The sequence below is a fragment of the Glycine max genome, chromosome 10 (assembly GCF_000004515.6).
Source record: "Glycine max cultivar Williams 82 chromosome 10, Glycine_max_v4.0, whole genome shotgun sequence".
Taxonomy (NCBI): Eukaryota; Viridiplantae; Streptophyta; class Magnoliopsida; order Fabales; family Fabaceae; genus Glycine; species Glycine max.
Genome location: NC_038246.2, coordinates 44356216 through 44376988, shown reverse-complemented (window position 1 = coordinate 44376988; position 20773 = coordinate 44356216). Strand labels below are relative to the sequence as shown.

The following is a 20773-nucleotide window of genomic DNA, read 5'->3' as shown; positions in this document are numbered from 1 at the left end:
TTAGAAATCATATGAGTGTATTTAAAATCATAGGAGAATGCATTTTTATGCATCCTAATAAAATTATTTTTTCTTTTACTTCCTTAACCAGTGTTTTAAGGATATTAATTAACATTTTTTTTTATATATATGTTTTCTCATTTTTCACTTTTTCTTTGTCAAGAGAAGTTGATATCTAAAAAATTATTCTCTCCGCAAATGGAAAGGCCACATCTTGTCAGTGAGCCACGAGTCCAAACGCATATAAGAAAAGACTCGATAATATATTAATATTCAATGCCAAAGCACAACGAAATTACACCATAGATCCTGATCACAGTGATCTCAAAATGTGATGTCCCATGAAAATTCTATCGTAGAGATTTCTGATATTTCTAATCCACAACAGGCCATGCTCCATATAGAGGCAATTCTGGTCCACTAAATCTTTAATTCATCCTCTGTTGCCGCTGATGCACATATAGAGAACCTCTTTGTATAATGCAAAAATAGAAGCGTACAGCATCGAATTATGATGCTCCTACCAACTTGTTCAAGGCTGATGTGTCTAAACCTGCGAAGTCCTTTACAGCTGCAAGCACAGCAAGTCCAAGCTTCACAGCATCGTCATTACTAGGTGCCTACAGTAACAAGTATGTTCAGTCTCTGAATCAGTTGCATTGTTTTAATATTGCATATAAACACCCCAACACTAGCCGTGAGGGCCTTTACCTCAATGTTAAGGGGAAGTACAGGATCATGGAGTGATAATCTAAGAAGGAACCATCCACCATAGCCAGAAACTCGGACCTGGTTGAAGATTAGATCAGACAAGAAATAAATTAAAATATACAAAACAGAAACTCAAGCAAACCAATCATTGCAGGTCAGGAATTTGCACAAGGGTGTCTCATTACATGTTATTTTCAATTTTGGAATTTGGAACACGTTAGTCATAACTGTCTCAATAATGTGGCTGAATTTTATGGTCAATGCTAACTAAACAGGCTTTACTATTTAGCAATAAGCAGCAGGGATAAACATACCCCTTCATAGTTCACAGGAGCCTTGAGCAGACTTGGATCAGAGCCAATTGAATTCTCCAAATGTTTCAGCACAGCTTCTCCATATTCCCGAAAAGATCTGAAAGCTCTGACATGTCCATGAATTCATGACATTAATGTATGGATGCATGCAAACAGAACATTTACACTGGCTTACCCTCCTTTAAGATCTGGATGGTTTTGGTTTATCTTTAATCTCAGTTCTGCAGCAAAAGCTGGCTCCTGAAGTCCGTCTATTAGATCAGTCAAAACCTTGCTTCCACCACCCTTTCCAGAAGCTCTTGCAGAAGCAAGTTTATTTAAGATCTTGACCTGTACAATAAATGTCACATGCCAACCTTTGTGGTAGTTCTGATTATTAAAACTAATCTGGGACCTGCTTAGCTTTTGCTTTTAGGTAGAGCAATTTTATAGCATAACTTCGGAACCTCTTTTAACCCAATGTGATTGATTCCTTGATTATAAAACACGGTGCTATATCCACTCTCTAATACAAGGTAGTTTCAAGTTAAAGGCCGTTTGGTGCAAAGCAGAGGTGTATATATACTTGTCTATATTTGAAAAAATTATTCAGTACCCTTTATTAACATCTTTATTTTAAAGTTGAACACTTCAACTCCTGAATAGGTATATTACTGTCATAATAACTGATTAATGAAGAATAAATAATTCAGTGACTATTTTCTTTACCCAATATGACTAAAGTAAAAATCATACCATTAGGTATGCACCATCATCAAGCCAATGATTTTCCTTGAGAGCTCCATGTCCACTAGTTTCAATTGCCAAATGTGACTCCTCGCCAATAGAATTCTGTCAGCAATATTGCTTCCAAAAGTTAAATATGTACTTATATTGTAAAAATATGAAATTCAAAAGTAAACTATATATATAATTTGATTTAGAATGCTTCTGTTTTGCAATTTAGCCAGGTACTACCACTGGGACCCATTTAGAAAAAATTTAGCCAAAATGTACAAGTGTCAAATTTGAAATAATGGCACAGTCAAGCACATAGGCGAAAGGTTTTTCTTGTTTAACTAATCTGATGTATAATTTATTGAATTATAGGGAAGCCCTCATCATACCAAACGAATAGCTTCATCAATCACATTTTTGTAACCTCTTTTGAACCGATGGTGTCTTCCACCTAAGACATATAACATTAGCAAGTTATTAACACTATCTCATTTCAAGAAATTTTCCATTCAAATTCAATAAAAGCAAGGGATTTTAGTTTACAGTGAACTCTTAAAGAAAGAAGGTGAGAAGGGTAGACTAAAGATCATGCCAGTTTAGATTCCTCCATACCAAGTTTCTTCTCAATAAACGTGGTAAGCCCATCAGAAGTCACACTGTCTGTGACAATAGTTGTTCCAGGATGCTATGGAAAACAAGAGGAGGAAAAGAATTAAGAGGAAGTATACAGAGAAGTATGAGGTTAAACTAGGTCTGAGATAGCTAAAAAAATGAGCCTCACTTCCTCAAGAACAATAGCTGCCATTAAGGCAATTAAACGATTCCTGTTGAATTCACGGCCAGTGAAATCCACAGCAGCAGATCTACAGATGAAAGTGATTGATGCTTAATAAATTTAAAAACAGTAGTCACCTCAGTGAAACTGATTAGTAATAAGATCCTTACCTGTCCACATCAGTATCAAAGATAATTCCAAGATCAGCTTTGTTATCAAGGACTGCTTGGGTTATAGCTTTCATTGCTGTTTTGTCCTCAGGATTTGGGATATGATTTGGAAACAAGCCTGAATACAACAGCCATTTGTTACTCAAAGAATCAAAGTCCATTTACCATACCCAATTCAAATAATTCCTCCAAGCATAGTTATTACCATCAGGCTCCAAAAATTGACTCCCAGAAGTTATTGCCCCCAGAGGTTCCAGAACCTTTGCCTATTATTCACCAAAAAGTAATATCAAATATCAATGTTTGATGCAAGAGCCAAAAACCTTAACCAGACAAGACATTCTAAAATTCTGAATGCTTTCAAATCAAGGACAAATATATTAAATATTTGACGTAAGGGATAAGTGATGCAATAGAGGTTGTTACTATTCTTAAGTACGAGTACCTTGTGCAATTTCACTATGACAACAGAGTTATTGTTGGTATAGAGTTGAATAACTTTTGAAATTGATTTATTAGTTTATGAATTATTAGTCTTTCCCAGTGTCCACAATCTTTTATATAGATATTTCAAGTGAAAATGCATCATACTTGATAGTTATCAAGAGAACAATGAAAGTTGAGGAGATTAAAGGCAGCTTACTGCAAAAAAGCCTCCTGCTCCATTGCCTGCATCAACAACTATATGGAAACCCTCCAATGGTTTCTCTGTGGATAATTAATGCAATAAAGGTTAGCAAACAAGATAAAAACATTCAGGAAATCAACAGTAAAGGGAAGAACTATAAATTATACAAAAAATAAAAAAGAATCATAAAATAATGTCTCCCAGTTAGAGTTTAATTTTCCCACTTCATTTAAAGAACAACCCATTATTTATATCTCCAAACATATTGACTATTATAAAAGTACTTCAACAAAGTCATGCCTATGTTTCCAGCTGCCTTGCGAACTGCTTTTACTAAATCAGATGTATAAACAATCATGTAATCAACTTTCTTAATAGATAGTGAAGCTTTTCTCTCTGAATTTGGCAAACTTTCTTCTGTAAATTGATTGTATATGTCTGCAGCTCGCTCTAAGATATCTTTAATGTCGGCCTTCCCAAACCCACCAGCATTTGTGAAAAATTTGAATCCATTCCTGTTGAAAGGCAGATGACTTGCTGTTCACAGATGGGACATTTAAAATTAGTAGACAAAGTAATATCCAAATTCATATATCTATGAAAAATAATTTTATGAATTATATGAATCAAATTGAATTGAAACATACATAAATTGGTATTCACAATCCATGGACATTAACTAACAATAAATACTAAATAGTACATGAATAATGCAGAAAATAAAATGGCTAAACCAGAAAAGAACCCAACCAAACAACTTAAGCTTTTGGTATAAATAGTTCCTTGACATAATATCTCAGCTTCCAATTGCATGTAATTTTGTGTTTAATCCATGCTAGCCATATTTTACATGATTAATACAAGAAAAGAGAGAATGCGGAATGACGTTATACAAGAGAAATTGGTGTAGCACCCATTGAGGAAAAGATGACAAAATATCAGTTAAGGTGGTTTGGACATATACAAAGATGGCCACAAGAGGTGTCAGCTAGAAGAGTAGATTGCATATTTTTAGCTTGGGAAAAAGGAGAAAAGAGAGACCAAAAAAGACATCGGAGGAAATTATCAAGGGAAATCTCAGACTTAATAATATTTCTGAAACTTTGATTTTTAACCGCGTTGAATGACGTCATGTGATCCATGTACCTAGTGGGATAAGGCTTTGTTGTTGTGCCATGTCCACAATCTCCACATATCAATCAAAAAGGGCTTTTGTATAAATGGGCATGCTAAGAGGCAAAAGGTAAAGCTTATAGGATGAAATTAAGACAAAATTTCAAACAACTAGCAACATTTTAAAAGTTAGAACGATGCCATTTAGCTAGAAGTTTATAATGTACCTGTTATCATAATAGATCCATCAGCAGGACACAAAAATGCTTCATTCTTCGTGAGTGTGCTATTGAACATGGCTGGTGTTGATGCTAATCTAGAAATGAATCAACACAACAGTATTAATACATTAGGCAGTGAAAACCGTTAGGGTAATAATACTAAGTATCCATGATGAAATTACATATGCTGAAAACACAAGGAAATAGTATCATATCAGACAAGTAAACTCATCACTACTACCATCCTCAAATTCTAATATACTAAGTGCTTGCTATTCACCTTCTTCACAGTTTCCAGCTTCAAACCAAAAATTTATGCATGTTTGATCAAATTAACTGAAAATCCATGCTAAAATGAATAATATATTACCTTGAAAAAAAAGCATCAATGTAAAGCAGTAAAGGTATATGATCAGCCAGGTAATTGCAGACATTGAGGATTTAAATCAAATAGACTTTACCAGTATTCAAGCCAATAAAAAACACAAATAATTGATATTAAAAAAAATTAATATCACTCACCCATAGTGGACAACTTCTAGGCCAGCACCAGCAAGACCTCGAGAAATTGCATTCTGAAATTTGATCAGTTGATAAACAAATAGTCAGTTTTAAACAAAATATCAAATAGAAACCTATTTAAAAACATGCATGGTCTCAAACTAGGAAGGTTGTAAAGAAATATCTCTTTTGCGATAATATTTTTCATCACTTCAAATTACAAGATCTTTGCAAAATCAAATGAAAAATTTCAGCATTATGCAAAGTGACCTATGAAGGAAATAAAAGTTAAAATAAAGTGTTGAACCTCTATGACCTAAAAGAGTGACAACAGTATAAAGCAGTAGGTTTCCAAATTAGTAATGTTCTCTATAACTTTCAAGGCTATCAGAAAATATGCATATAATTGACACAATGGACTACCATTTAGTTTCAAAACCATCATAAAAATTTAACACAACCAACAATCCTTTATTATATGTTAAAGGTGGGCAGAAAAAAACTTAACCAAATGATATAAGGAACAATCTAAACCTGTAATAATTTGGCTGATATTCGGGAATCATGGCCAATAGAAACTCTCAAATGCTGAGAAGCATCAGCTTTCTTTTTCTCCATTAACCATGCAGCAAAAGCAGCTCCTATTGCTTCAGCAACAGGTTCAGTGAGGTTAACTAGCTCTCCCTCAACACCATCAACAGCCACACCACGAATGTCACTGTTTAAATTAATTTTATTAGTAAGCTATATACAAGTCAGTGTACAGGATGTAGGACCGAATAAATGCTAGCCATCTTAATAAAAAGGAAGATGGGATTTGTGTAGCTAGAAGCTTTCTGTAAAATACTCTACTGTATACAGTCATCATTATACTGAATGCAAAAAGATTATATAGCCATTATCAATGAAGTTTTCATGAAATGGTTAATCTTTTAATTTGTGTTAAAAGGAAAAATAAGGTCTTAAGAATTAAATAGAATACGATAAGATTTATTTTTATTCTCTTTTTTCTAAATGCTACACATACACAACATGGATTGTGTACAACAATTAACAAGCCAATGGGAAGGAAAGGAGCAGAGAGGATTCGACAGTATTTCATGTCCATCTCATTTCCTAAGAAATTTTCCAGAGTACTTCTGTTCCTGTTTTCATCTCTTCCTTCCTTTTCAGTTGCTCTCTCTCTCTCTCTCTCCACATACATAACAGAGAGACAATATACTTTGACCAAATTTATATTAAGTTGACAAAAGAAAAGAGGGGGGGTTATAAACTTATTAGCTTGCTTGTAATCAAGTGGTATTGACCTGCCATTTTGAAGCTTTAGAAAATCTGTCTTGTCTAGATATGGCACAGCAGTAGCAGATGCAGAAGCTGCAGCTTGAAGGTACAAACGCCCATTAGAAAACACAATAGTTAAAAACCACCAAAAGGTAGAGTGGTAGAGAGTAAAACAAGTTATGTAAAAATACAAGTGAAATTTATGCCTATATACAAATACTGACATATTAGCATTTAGCACATTTAAGAAGCCCATGAAGGAAGGGTTAGTTAAAGAGAGCAATTGCTTTAAATGTGTTTTAAAATGTATGAGTTATATTATTCACTTCATATCAACCTGTATAAATGAGAGTCTAGAACAGACCATTGCTGTGAAAATTTCTCTGGAAACTAAAATGATTCTGGGGTTTGAATAAAGTGCGCAATTGCATGGAAGAGTCAGTCCATGCCAACTTCCCCAGCGGAGAAGGGCCAAAACAATAATAGTCCCTTCGACCCCGTGTATTCTGTTGGTGGCAGTGTGAAACAAAAACATTTTGGATAATCTTCCCTGATGTTGTTGCTGCATATAAATAAACATTTACACCTTTATCAGATTCATTCAGATTTCTAAGTTCATCAAATGTCTTTCTCTCATTTTCCTATTCAATAATTTTCCATCAATTATATCTTTCTGGTCATGATGGGGGATGAATTGTTACTCTACCTCTAGCGGTAAAACACTACAATATCATGAAACTTGGATTGTAGCAACACCTAGCGCTTGTTCCAATTTCAATTATGATTAACTAATTAATTTGATGAGCTGTTTAAGAAGGAATAATCTGGTATTAACAATGGTAGTATAGTGTGTAATTGAAGGGAGAAACAGATGAAAGGAAAAAGTAAAGGATTGAATTGGAGAAAGGAGTGGAATGAGACCGACCTGCCATGTGAATGTGACTAAAGTTGCAGAGACAGACAGTGCTTCCTTCAATTGCCACGACGGAGAAACAGAGACAGGTTTTTGTTTTTCTGTAACCTTCTCTTCTCTACAGTTTACAACAACCCTTCACGTGACAAGTTATACTAACACCCACCTCACTATTCCTATTCCTAGATAGAATCCTATTCCTGTGCAGCCTACAGGGACAGGGACACTATTGTCTTACACAATCATCAGACAAACTGCACCATAGCATCCTCGTCCTCAAAAAATTGTTCAAATAAAAATAATTATCTATTCATTTACCAATATAAATCATAAAATTATTAATATTTATATCACAATTAATAAAAAAATATGATTATTAATTTTTTGAAATGAATATTTTATACTACATTTTTAAAATTAAAATTTATAACATGATCTTCAAATTCTCGTTATCAATGGATTTTTATTTATATCATAAATAAAGATTATTAACATTTTTTCATCTTATACATATAGGTTAAGGAAATAAATATATGCCTATTATTCAAAAGAAAATTATTAATTTCATTTGAAATAAAAATATTTAATATTTTTTTGAGTAATTAAAAATGTTTAAAAGTGTGTATTTAATGTCCTTTAACTTACACAGTAAATACATGGGATACAACAATAATATGAACTAAAATTAAATTAGTTAGATTTTATCAAAATGGTTGGTTTGGACTTTGGAGCATGACAAGCACTAAGTTTCAAAACTGGTTAAGGAGGAGCAAGACTTATCCAAATATTAAATAAACTTGTATGGCATGCTTATTTATTTGGTCTTGCTTCTCGTGCTCTTGATGGGTCATTTCCCATTGGGCTAGATGCTGGAACCAGTTCAGGCCAATCGGGGGATGCTCGTGACGGTTTTTTTATTTTTTTGCTATTGCTAATTCCACTTTCCATGTTTACTAATGCATTCTCCTATTGATTTTTCTTCCCAAAATTACCCTGAGAAATACAATGATTTCGTTGCAAGGAGACTCTCGCAGATTGACAAAGGGGATTAGGGGAGTGGTTTTTGGGAAGAAAAATCAAAGGGGAATGCAATTAGCAATAGACTTTTTTCTAATAAAGCAAAAGGCCTAAAACCCTGTCCAATCCAAGGTATTCCTAAAAATGGCAGCAATCATGGACTTTGAACTGAAAACCTTTTGGGCCCCCCCAATTACACGTGAAAACCAATTATGCCTTGATTAATATCCAATAGCTTTATTAATTGTTAACCTCTACCAAAAATTGTATTATTCACTTTTAGTTTTAGTGGGATTTTCACTTTCAACAACTTTTTAATTAATTTGTAAGAATTGAAACTGAAATCTTGTTAAAAAAAATTGAGTTTAGTTTCACTTATACCAACAAAATATTGGTGTTAGTTGATTTGTTTTAAGAGTAAAATAAAATTTAAAACTATCAAATTTATTAAACCAACCTGATTAAGATTGAATTGATGTAGTTGAGGTCATTAGGTTAGGTTAAAAAATTAGAATTATTAAATTTAAGTTTTTATTTTCACAAGCTATTTATGAATTTTTAATTTAATATTACTGTAAACTAATTATATTTAATATTCTTTAATTTCAAACAAAAAATAAATAAATTTTAAGAATTCATATTTTTTTCAATTAATATATAAAACTTTTATAATTATAGTTTTATATATTTCATTATTTTTTTCACTTAGAATGTCATAAAGAAATTGGAGTACCAAATATAAGTAAATATATTTTTAATGCTAGATAAATAAAATTAAAAAATTAAAAATTTAGAGTGATTCGGTTAGATCTAATATATATATATATATAAATTGAGTGATTCGGTTAGATCTAGTTCAAAAAGTTAATTTAAGAACTAAATTAAGTATAACTAGTTTTGCTCATATTTGAAGTAAAATAAATTAGCTAATCAAAATAATCCAAAGCAGTTTAATTAAGTTAGTTTGATTCTTTTTGGGTTTATCAAATCAATTTATTCCACTTTTTTTCTGACAGAAAAAAAAGATGTTAAACACACCTAAAAAATAGAAACCAAAAAGAGGTACAATTGTTGGACTGTAAGACTATATGTAGAACTTCAAAGTGAATCTTTATATTTGTTTTTTTTTATGATGTTATATTTGGTTGTTAGTAACGTACAATCTTCCCTAAATATAACGGGCTTAATTAGTCCATAATCCAGTAAGCATTAGAGTAAAAAACTCATAGATTTAAGGGTATTTATTTGATTATGTGAAAGAAGAAAAAAAAATACTTATGATTTAGATACGCATTGTTTTTTTATATGATATCATTTGTTTAAAAAATTACTGAGATTTTATTTCAAGTAGGTTTTAATGTCACATATAAAAGATAACCCTGGATTACTTTGAGCATCTTGATCGAGCCTGTGTAAAAGTCACTACTGCATCAAGCCAGTTTTGCAATAATTGATGAATTCTTATGGAGTTATGTGGTTGAAGAGAAAAAAAATAAAAAAGAAATTTAAAAAAAATAGTGTTAATCACACATTTTTACACACTATTTTATTTCAAATATTTTGTCTCAATAATCTTCCATTTTTCCATTCCACACAAACAAACCATCCCTATCGGTCATATGTTCACAATTGGGTCACTGAAGTAGTAATTGCTTAGGTACAGTCAACTCCATACACAGATGACAACAACCTGATCGAGCAATTTCACAATCACACCCATGCATGTTTGAAAATTGAAAATGGTGCTTTTGACTTTTAATTTTGGGGTACCAACTTTGACTCAAACCAATATGAATAGCTTGTTCATTTTCGATGATCCATGTCTACATTATCTTTTTTTTTAACCAATTAAAATTGCAAACCCGAAGCAGACATGGAACCAGATAAAGTTGACAATTGACAAACCCCAATCCCCATGTAGGAAATCTGATATCTTTAGTTGACTTGTAAAGAAACATCTTGGGATCTGTGATTGATCCAAAAAAAATAACATGGCAGGGTTAGCCAACTATTTTCCAGCCCTTATAATAAACCCTCATTAACATTCACATGCAAACCCTACAATCTTAGATTAAAGTATTAAACAAGTGTATATACATAATCTTTGTCCAACACAAAAACACACATTGTGCCGATGTTGGGGGCATGAAATAGTTGAATTGAGCTGTGTTTCTTGACCTTTGTATATCTTTGTTTGCTTGGAGAAAAAATAATTATATTATAGTAACAAGGTCACACGCACCCACATAAGTCACACGAACCCGCATAAATAGTTGAGTAAGTCATAATCTGAAGTTCATGTGAGGGGGGAAAAATTGATATAACTGGGATTCCAAGAGATCATTTACTCTTTTCCTGTAACTGCGGCATACTTGGGGATCGTAATGTGGATTACAAAGCTACTTCGTTTTCACCATTTCTTAGGCGGAAGAGTAGCATTTATTTGTGTATTATCATCATGCTAATATTTTTTTCTTCTTTTCCAATTTATTTATATTAAAAATAACAACTTTCTTACAAAAGAATGAATTGTGGGCAAGTTTGCAGTATAATTGGTCAATGTCATTCGAATGGTCTGCAAACCACATTGAAATACAATTATTTATTACTTGAATTTATCTTGTATGACTATATATATCATTTACAGTATGTTAACGAGTAGTGAACTTTTCTGATGTGAAAATGTATAATTATATATTAAAGTGAATTTTAAGTTTCATTAAATAAAGACCCAACTCGTTAAGTCAAATTAAAATGACACCATAATAAAATATAAAAAGAATGATACCGTAATATCACCTAAAATTCCCCAACCAACTTATAATTTTTTTTATCGGTAAAATTGATCATGGTATCTTAAAATTTATAACAGTCATACACTTAACCAATCAAGTTAAGTTAGACCCCTTTAATAATTTATAAATCTTTGCATATTGATTATTATTTTCTCAAAATTTTATAATCAAGTGAAATCTACACAATTTTGTATGCACTTTTTTTAGAGATATCACTATGAGAGATGCGTAGCTACTTAATTACCCTCTTTTTATTATTATTATTATTATTATTATTATTATTATTATTATTATTACTATTATTATTATTATTATTATTATTATTATTATAATATCAGCTCATACGAAAAAGAGTTACGTCTCCTTATATTATTTAGTAGTTAATATAGTGTTGCTTTCAAATGTCATACATAAGTCATTAATAAATATTAAACTACCAATTATTGGCGGGTATTCAATTATAAAGCATGTCCTACCTTTACAATTAAACAACTTATTTCCATCTAATTTTTTTATTCTAAAAATAAAAAGATGGTCACGTGCATTTTTTCCTCCAAATTAATGTATTTTGTTTGATATTGTACCATAAAACCATTTACCACTTTCTTCTCTAGTAGACTTTTTAGGTACATTAATTATCCAGCTAACTAATATATACTTATATATATATATATATATATATATATATATATATATATATATATATATATATATATATATATATATATATATAAACACAACAATTATTAGCTAACTTGAGTTCACATATGCTGAACAGACTGAATCAAATTATTAACGAATTTCGCCTAATTTCTCTTTCACATTCAACGACCTCAACCTTGTAGCATATATTTTTGCTTTGTAGAAATCAAGATCTAATGATTTTTCCATATAATAAAAAACCGATCTTTTCCTCGCAACCACCATTGAATGAATTATTTAAGGGCAGGTGGCACCCATATGTTGAGAAGGAGATAAACTAAGAAGTATGAAGGGGAAATCCAATAACAATACACACTTAAATATGCATGGTCACAGTAAGTGAACGTTGACAATCATGGATGACACTATGACAGTAGTTGGCTTGCCAATTTCGGTATACTGAAGTTGCTTTATCGAGAAGCTTGCATTGTTAGATGGATCTGTGATGATTGTGAACAAATGTTCTTACTTATCATTTTATTATTAAATAAAAAATGTGATTAATATTGTAAAAACAAAAAAAAAATCTTGGTTTCATAATAAGAAATATTATAAGTTTTAGAATTAATTCGTGAACTAATTCTAACCGATGGTTAGAAAATTAGATGCACACGTTAGGTTGTTTCACATGTTAACAACATAACTGTAGAAGGATTCACTATTTGTGAGAAAGTGGATTTTTCATGAGCTTAACTCAACCCTATAAAAATGGCTTGTAAAGTAAGAATTACTTCCTACTTATATAGTTTATCTATTCGATGAATTTAACATGTTTCATTTTCCTCATGACTATTCGTCATGTGAAACTTTTAACACACCCCTCTATCTACATGTGACAAATATAAGGATCCATCTAGAATAAATTCTGATACCACGTCAGAAAGTGAATTTTTTACTATTGTATCACCGCTAGGATATTTATAGAAAAAGTCGAACAAAATACTATATATTATTGATGGCAATAGTTTTGCCATATTAAAAGTGGTGTAGAGAAATGGCATACACAGGTAGTTTTTGAGCGGAAACAATAGTGAAAAATATATAGTAGCATAAGCGAAGGTGTTACCAGAGTTGGACGCAGTAGAGAAAATGTTAATGGAAAATAGAATAAAGGGAAAAATTGAAAATAAAGAAAAATGTAAGAGTAAAGCTACAGTTGTTACCCAGTAGTTTTTTTATGAGAATAATTTATTGAGATTATACTCTATTGTGAGATTGAACTGTCATAAAATTGAGTAATTGACTTTTGATTCGTTAAATTAATTTTTATACCGCGAAAGAAGATTATTATAGATCTAAACCCTTTTAATAAGGTTATTAAATGATATGAAACATTTTTTAACACTAGACATAAAAAATAAACTCTTGTGCCTTTTGACTTTTTCATATCTACTTAGTGTCTGTTTGCTAATGAAGAAATAGGAGAAAAAGGAAAAAAATTAATACTTTATGTGAATCTTATATTTTTTTACTTTAGTTTAAATATTTTTTCTTATTTTTTTTTGTCTTTTCTCTTCTACATAACCGAATCCATCCTTGATAATTTTTTTGTATACATTCACTTCTTTACATTGTTAGGATCCATTTGACTGAATAAATTTCCTCATATGAGACAACTGTCTTGTCTTTTTTAATTATTCCTAAAATGATTGATGTTGGCAATATTTGGCAGTTGTTATTACGTAACATCATCATCATTTTGTGTGTTTTGTTTTGTTTATTTTTTGGGACAAAAGCTTATGGAGAATCTTCCTGAACTAGATACTTTTCCAACCAAGGCACACGGTTTATTGTCCAATTGTGAGGAAAAATGGCCAACGGAGTCTACAACAAGGTGTTGTTCCATACTTCAGACCCTGCTACTTGATGAAAAAAAAATTAAGCACTAAATTGGTTGATGTTGCCTGCATTGTGATTATCTACTTTTACTTACTAATATGATAGTATTATGTTATATGTTCACCCAATCTCTGTATTGCCATTTTATATTGAGAATTGATATCCTTGTCCTAATGCTCCAATGTCCTAGAAAACTTCGTGGGCAGTGTATCCCCATGATCCTGAGATCACTACCAATATGTGGGCCATACCTCAGTGAAATTCAAACAAAAAAATCAGAAAAAAGAAATAAGTTTTTTGTTTTATTTAGGACTGCAGTTGATTACTTGATGATTAGTTTGCCTGTCTCCTAAAGTAACTACACAGAGGATAGTAACTAATTGACCACTTCTCCTCCTTGCATTGTAAAAACTAATCACTAATTCAAGGAAGTAAACTATACTAAAAACTAGTCACTGTCTACATAGGAAGTTAAGTATCTTCATTTGGATACATTTTGTGTCACCTTAATTTTGATTGAAATCCTAGGTCTCGATTCTCCTAATTAAAAAGTGACATTCACGTAGCTAAAACTAACTCTCTTTTAATGTTTAATGTAGGAAACAAGAAATAGGAACAAGCGATTTGGTTTCCTTTAACTTTCACTAGTCAAATTAAAATATCGGCATTTATGGTGCTGTGGACCGTTGCAATTTGCAAGTGTTACGTAGTAAAACTACTTTGTTTGAAAATTTTGACCTTCAGAAATGGTAAAGAAGTCAGAACAGAGAGGAATATTAATGTTTTTTTGGCTAAACTCTCACCTTGAAAAGTTGATAGAAACCTGAATATTAAATCAAGAACAAAGACAAGCATTCTTTGATAGAAACTCATGAGTTACATCATCCCATATATAATTGGAAGAGGGATTCTCCCTCAATAAGGAAATACAGTAGTAGGAGAGAAAACTTCAGTCAAGTGCAAGTTAACGAAAATATTACCCCTTCAGTTCATCAAAACGGTTACTCAGTTTTAACAAACAACACATAATAGTTGTTATGGTGTCATAAAATATGTTTCTGAATCAAACGGGGGAATATTTTTGTTAACTTGCACCCAAGTACAATTTATGCCGAAGGAAAAGAAACACCTATACAACAAAGGCAACAACACTACAGCTACTGAAATCTGTTATAAGAATAGTTAGCCGCATTGATGTATTGTCTCCAAGAACTCACTGGCGTAGCAACTGAAAATAGGGGCGATTTTGTTATAAAGCAATACACAATGTGTTAACATTGTCAGTTCCAAGATCAGACTTGTGTTGGTCCTTGTACCAGGGAGACCCTCCATCAGAATTGTTCTCAATTGGACTACCTTGATGCAAACCAGAACCTACGCCATCGGAAGCATTAGATGTCTTGTGTGAATTCCCCTCAGATACACTATTACCATTAGTATTGGCAGAGCTAGTGTTTGAACTCTTTTGCTCAGTCTGAATGAGTTTTCCAAATAACAAGATGTGAGGTGCTTTTGTTTCATTGGATTCCTTGAAATTCTGGCCAGGATTTCCCACTGTCAACAAGCAAGAAATGCCAACATTGGCCTTAGTAGTGGTGTTGTTCTTATAGGTTCCACAAGGTGGCCTAATAGGCTGTGCTGCTGCATGGTCAAGCCTTGAGAAACCACCTAGAAGCATGTCTGCTGGGAGCTTGTTGAAGGGAAAATCAGATGGAGATAGTCCAAATTGAGCATGCCTGGCTCCCTGTATGCCTCCAGAACTATTACTATCTTGAATGGTGCAAAGAGAGTTGGTGTAATTGAGAAGGTTGCTAGAGAATGATGGCATTGGGAGTTGGTTGATGACTTGAAAATAAGGATCCTGAAGAAAACGTTGTTTCTTTCTAGGAGGTGAGTATGCAGAGAGATTGAATGTAGGCATGTTTGAGACTAGTTCAACCAGCCAAGGGTTCACACACTTGACATTTTGAAGTAAATCTGGCTCATCCCACACCACCTGAAAACATAACATCACAAATTCTAGATTACTTCAAGCCAAATAGGTAACAAAAAGGGGAAAAAAAAGGGCAAAGTAATGCTAAAAGGTAACTCGAACTTCCAAAAGTAATGTTCAATCAACAGTGCCACTCGGTGAAGGGCAGTGCCCAATTGAAGCAACCATGGTACTAACTAGGAAGAATTGTCAGAACTGAAGACACTCTTGATATGATTTGCTACTTTACTGTAGTTTCAACAGTTGTTACTATTAACCGTATTCTTTTATCAAAACGAACCCAGAACATTAAAAAAATCCATTTATAGGAAACAAATATACTGTTAAATTTAATTGGTAAATTTAATTGCTGCTTATCACAGCTCATACAATTGCCACAAGAACTCAGTCTCATCCATTAACTATTTAATAGGAATAGGAAAGACACATAAATAAGAAAAATAGTATCTTGTGTTTGAGTCTAATTTAACTCCAAAAGCTAACTCAAAAGGTGAAGATTCTTCTTCACTTATATACTCTATATTAGCCTTATCTCTGGGACTTTTGTTTTTTCCAATAAATCTCCTCATGTCCAACACTTTATAGATTCTGATATCATCTTGATACCATAGAAGGTCAGTTTGCTCAAAAGGATGAAAGTTATCCTACGCTTATGTACTTTATATTGGTCTTATTTCTAGATTTGAGTTTTTTCCAATATAGTAAAAAAAAACATTGCATGATTGCATCAGAAAATTAATCTTGGTCTGACGAAGTGTAAACTTTGCTGAATCTTTTTTAAGCATTGAACAGTTTTAGAAGAGGGGCTAAGAAAGAGATAACAAGAAATCCAGTGAATGGTTTAACCATTGAAGAAGCAAGCAATGTCACTGTTGGTCAAATCAGAGTACTACTACACAGCAGAGAATAAAGTTGTAGCCTCGGAACAAAGACAAGTTGAGGAAGGGGGGATCTGATAGCAAAAGTTAACACATGTTAATGAAATAGTAAAAGGGGAAATCCATTCATAATAATGGTGGGTAGTGTACCTGCAGAAGACGCCAAGGAGAATCAGGCCAACGGATGGGATCTGCAACCTGAACAGAAGAAATGGTTCCCATGAACCAGCTGATCCTAGAAGAATCCTCAGTCTCAAAGGGCATTTTGAATCTCATTCCAGAACACCACTGAATTTGCATTGCAGCCTTCACAACAGAAGCCTTAACACAAAACTCCGGTGAACTAGCCCTCGGATAGTACACAACCTCAAAGGGTCTTCCATTAACAGCACAAGTCACAGCCTCAACAACAGATTCAGGAGCCACTCTTCCCACTATCTCATGATCACCACCACTTTTTGCACCACTCACAAAACTACTCTCACTCCCACACAAGAAGCCACCACCACCACCAAAGAGAGGGTTATTCCATCCAGAAGAGAACTCAGTCCCTCCACCAATCCCCTTCTTGGCCCTCCTTATCCCAACACATAGATCCCCATTTTCTGCCCTCAGAAACACAATAGAGTCCCCAGCAACAAGCCTCTTCTGGTTCACGAAATTGCTCCATCCAGTGGTCAAAAGATGCCTCCTTGGAGTCCCTCTATAGATGTGCCTAAACTTCCAGCACTGTCCATGCATATCCTTGGCAATGATGGTCTGAACAGGAGGCTCAGCCGAATAATCCAACCTTGGGAAAATGGTTTCAGCACAGTAACGAGGCACTGAGAAGCCTCCACCATTGTTTGCATCAGATTGTGTGAGAGTCTTAGCAAAAGAAGTTGGAGGCTTCTCTTGATTCTCAACTCCTCCACTGTTTGTGTTTCCCAAGAAACAATCATCTTGTGAATCCAATAATTCATGTTCCCTCAAAGGGGTGAGTCTCATTTTGACATAAACCTCGTCGGTGTCAGGGTCTGCCATGTATTTCATGGCAGAGAGTCTGCAAGGGATGAGTGGTGGAACACGGGTTTGATGGTTTTTCCCGAAATATTCCACCTTCCCATGAGCGTGTTCAGCGTGGCCCTGGGGAAAGTAGAAGACTTTTGTGTTGAGGGGTGGCATCTGAACCATGGCACCGGCACAGGCATGCCATAGTTGAGAATCTAAGCACCTTTCTGCTGAATCCATAACCATAAACATATCTCAAAAGGGTTGTTTGGGGTATGATCAGTGTGAGATGCAGAGAAGAAAATGAAGGAAGAAGAAGAAGAAGAAGAAGAAAAGTGAATTGGTGTTGGTGGATGAGAAAAAGAGGAGGGAGAAAGAGAAGAGTGGGGAGTGAGAGAAAGAGAGTGCGAAGTTGGAAGTACATAAAGACACAAACTGCACTCTCTCTCACTGTCACACGCGTATGTGGTTCTCTCAGTTGCCGACCATAACACAAACATGAATTGAAAATCGACATTAAGTTTACAACTCACGTACTCATAAATAAAACCACATCACTAATAAATATTTATATCACTATCAAAATTACTAGTATATTTTTCTTTCTATAAAATATTACCATAAGATTTGTTTCATTTTTTATTTCTAGAAAATATGGCTTCACTTTTGTAATTATTGTTCTTTTTATAAAAACTTTATATTCTACTATTAGACTTTTATTGGTATTCTTAATTATATGTTGTGTATACTTTTCATTCTTACTATATTCAAATTTTAAATTTAATTAAATATAATATTGATATTCTTAATATATTTTGTAAAATAAAATTAATACGATTAAATTATAAACATTATTTATTTAATTTTATGATTATTCAACGTTGATTTGTTTGGAAAATTTTACAATATTAAAGTTAAAATATCATATTTAAAGTAAAATATTTTAATACCTGATAAAAAAAATTAAGAATAAGAAAGTTGTTTTTAATGTTTGAAAAATAACTAAGTCAATTGTTAGATACTATTAGTTGCTTAATTACATCGCATGGATTAATTATCAATAAATTAGGCCAATTGGTAGACACTATTGGTTTGTTACGTGTGGTTTTAGGTTGTTTAAAAGTGTACACCTTTAAGTTGTTTAGCATAATAGCATTTGTATAAATAAAGGAGAGAATATGAAATATTCAAGAGTGAAAAGATATTTATAAGTTAAACAATATATAATATTGAATCACTTAAAATTGAGATGGTGTAAATTAGATAGCTTATAAAAACACTGTAGATGCTTTTAGTTGTTTTCCTCTTCGTAATAGCCAAGGAACTGTGAATGAAACATTATGCTGCAACAGAAAAAATTTATCACCGGATCTTAATTAATGGTCATGATTTGTATTGTTTTGAGTCTTTACCTCTAATAATGCATAATGTTTGCGTTGGAAGTCAAATTTTAAAATATTTTACTCGATCGACAAAGTCTCTACAGTCACCGACTCACGAGAACAAATATGAATGTCACATGCCCCTAGTATTGATATTGCTAGGATAATTCTCTGTAATAGACGACAGATAAATACTCGTTTAATCAAATTTTAGAATCGGAAATTTATTCACAAGATTTAATGATAAAGGTATATACTCACCCCATCTTACATACACATTTATACATCAAATTATTTAATTAAAATACCTCACATATATAATTTTATATATATTATGAATTCTATTAATTTAATTAGTAAAGTATAGTCTTGAATCTTAATTAGTCAATGACTCAATATACATATATAATTATTAAATTTAAATATTTCATATATAATTTTTATTCTCATCCAAATACAGAATAAATCCCTAATTTAACTGAAGGTCTCTAGGGATAATCTTCAAATAGATACTCAAATGATGAAGAAAAGTGAATAAAAAAATGATGAAGAAAATTTTCGTCCCTAATTAAAATAAAATAAATATTTTTGAAGTAGATAATTAAGGTGTGTATTGTTTTAAATCAACAAAACCTAGATTGATGTTATTTCTTTCAACCTTGATATAATTTTCTTTTCTTTCTTTGACAAGAAATTTCTTTTCTTTACAACCTTGATAGTTAACATTATTTTGAAAATATACTAATGCGAAATGTTAACAGATTTCATTAGATATTAATGAAAAATAATAAATAAAATTGTTTTTATTGAAATTATGATAAAATGTGTTAATAACATTTAATATTATATTTATAAAATATTTTTTATTTCTAATTTCTTAATATCTTTACGCGCACTAATTAACAATCTAAAATGCTCCAATAAATAAATCACACACGCTCCTACCACGAAAAGAAACCACATGCAACCTAAGGCATAACTTTAAAGTTGCGAATATTGATCCTAGCACTTCTATTTAATGCTAACACTAATCAAATATATGAAACTTTAAATGTGCACAGATCATATAGTAATAAGAAAAGGAAGCTTTTAATGTGAAATAATAATGAATATTTATGGGGTCAAAAGGGAAGCCAGCTCTGCTCACAGTACACAAGAAAACTAATATATTAATCATTTCAACACAAATATCAGAGAACAGAAACATCCAAGAACATGTGTACTAGCCTTTAAAATTAGCATGACAAGTAATGCTGATTAAAAAATGAGGTTTAATTATCATGAGAATTGTCTTAAGCAAAATGAAATTCAATATATTTGATTAAGATAGTCCATATTAGTAATCTACGAATGTACTAGTTTGTTACTGCATTTCTTTATAAAAAAAATAATACTTCTTATATTACTTATAATAATAAAAATACCAAATAAAAAAATAATGGGTAAAACCTTAGAAATACTATAAAATTACTAAATACTGTAGTTTTCACTTCAAAATTAGATAGATTATTTAAAAATGGGTTAAAATAATTTAAAATGGTTCAATCCTTAAAATTACTCTCTTTTGCATTAGCCCTTTTACTTTTTTTTCATTTAACCTGACATTTTCGAGAATAATAAAGTATTAAATATTTTTTTAACTTTTAAAAATTAATATATAAAGTGATAAGAACATTTTAAATATTTAACTAAATATTGTTGTTGTCTATATACTAAAATTATTTGGTGATTTTTTTTGTTGTACAATGACAGCAATAATGTTGAACCTAAAATTATGTATAAAATTCAAATTTTCGTCACAAAGCCAATCTTAATTAAATAAAAAAAGAAGTC

At 31.9% G+C, this 20773-nt stretch overlaps 2 protein-coding genes across 7 annotated transcripts; both read right to left on the bottom strand.

Moving 5' to 3' along the window:
• Nucleotides 1-244: 244 nt before the first annotated feature.
• LOC100816228 (phosphomannomutase/phosphoglucomutase) lies at nt 245-7568 on the bottom strand. Of its 6 annotated transcripts, none has more exons than XM_041005865.1 (18): nt 7357-7568; nt 6796-6993; nt 6458-6530; nt 5685-5868; nt 5172-5224; nt 4656-4744; nt 3616-3852; nt 3331-3395; nt 2893-2953; nt 2688-2805; nt 2524-2605; nt 2355-2427; nt 2132-2193; nt 1761-1856; nt 1201-1355; nt 1026-1131; nt 712-789; nt 245-620 (listed from the first exon to the last, which is right to left on the bottom strand). In XM_041005865.1, the coding sequence occupies exons 1-18, from the start codon at nt 7361-7363 to the stop codon at nt 510-512; spliced, it is 1848 nt and encodes a 615-aa protein (XP_040861799.1). In that variant the 5' UTR covers nt 7364-7568; the 3' UTR covers nt 245-509. The 6 variants fall into 6 exon arrangements, with proteins under 6 accessions (XP_040861799.1, XP_006589427.1, XP_040861800.1 ...); XM_006589364.4 differs by having other exon boundaries at nt 6458-6524; nt 7357-7566; XM_041005866.1 differs by having other exon boundaries at nt 1026-1122; nt 7357-7564.
• Nucleotides 7569-14527: 6959 nt separating this feature from the next.
• On the bottom strand, nt 14528-18070 carry LOC100803053 (auxin response factor 18). Its single transcript, XM_003535482.5, has 2 exons — nt 16719-18070; nt 14528-15693 (listed from the first exon to the last, which is right to left on the bottom strand). The coding sequence occupies exons 1-2, from the start codon at nt 17808-17810 to the stop codon at nt 14947-14949; spliced, it is 1839 nt and encodes a 612-aa protein (XP_003535530.2). The 5' UTR covers nt 17811-18070; the 3' UTR covers nt 14528-14946.
• Between the last annotated feature and the right edge of the window lie 2703 nt (nt 18071-20773).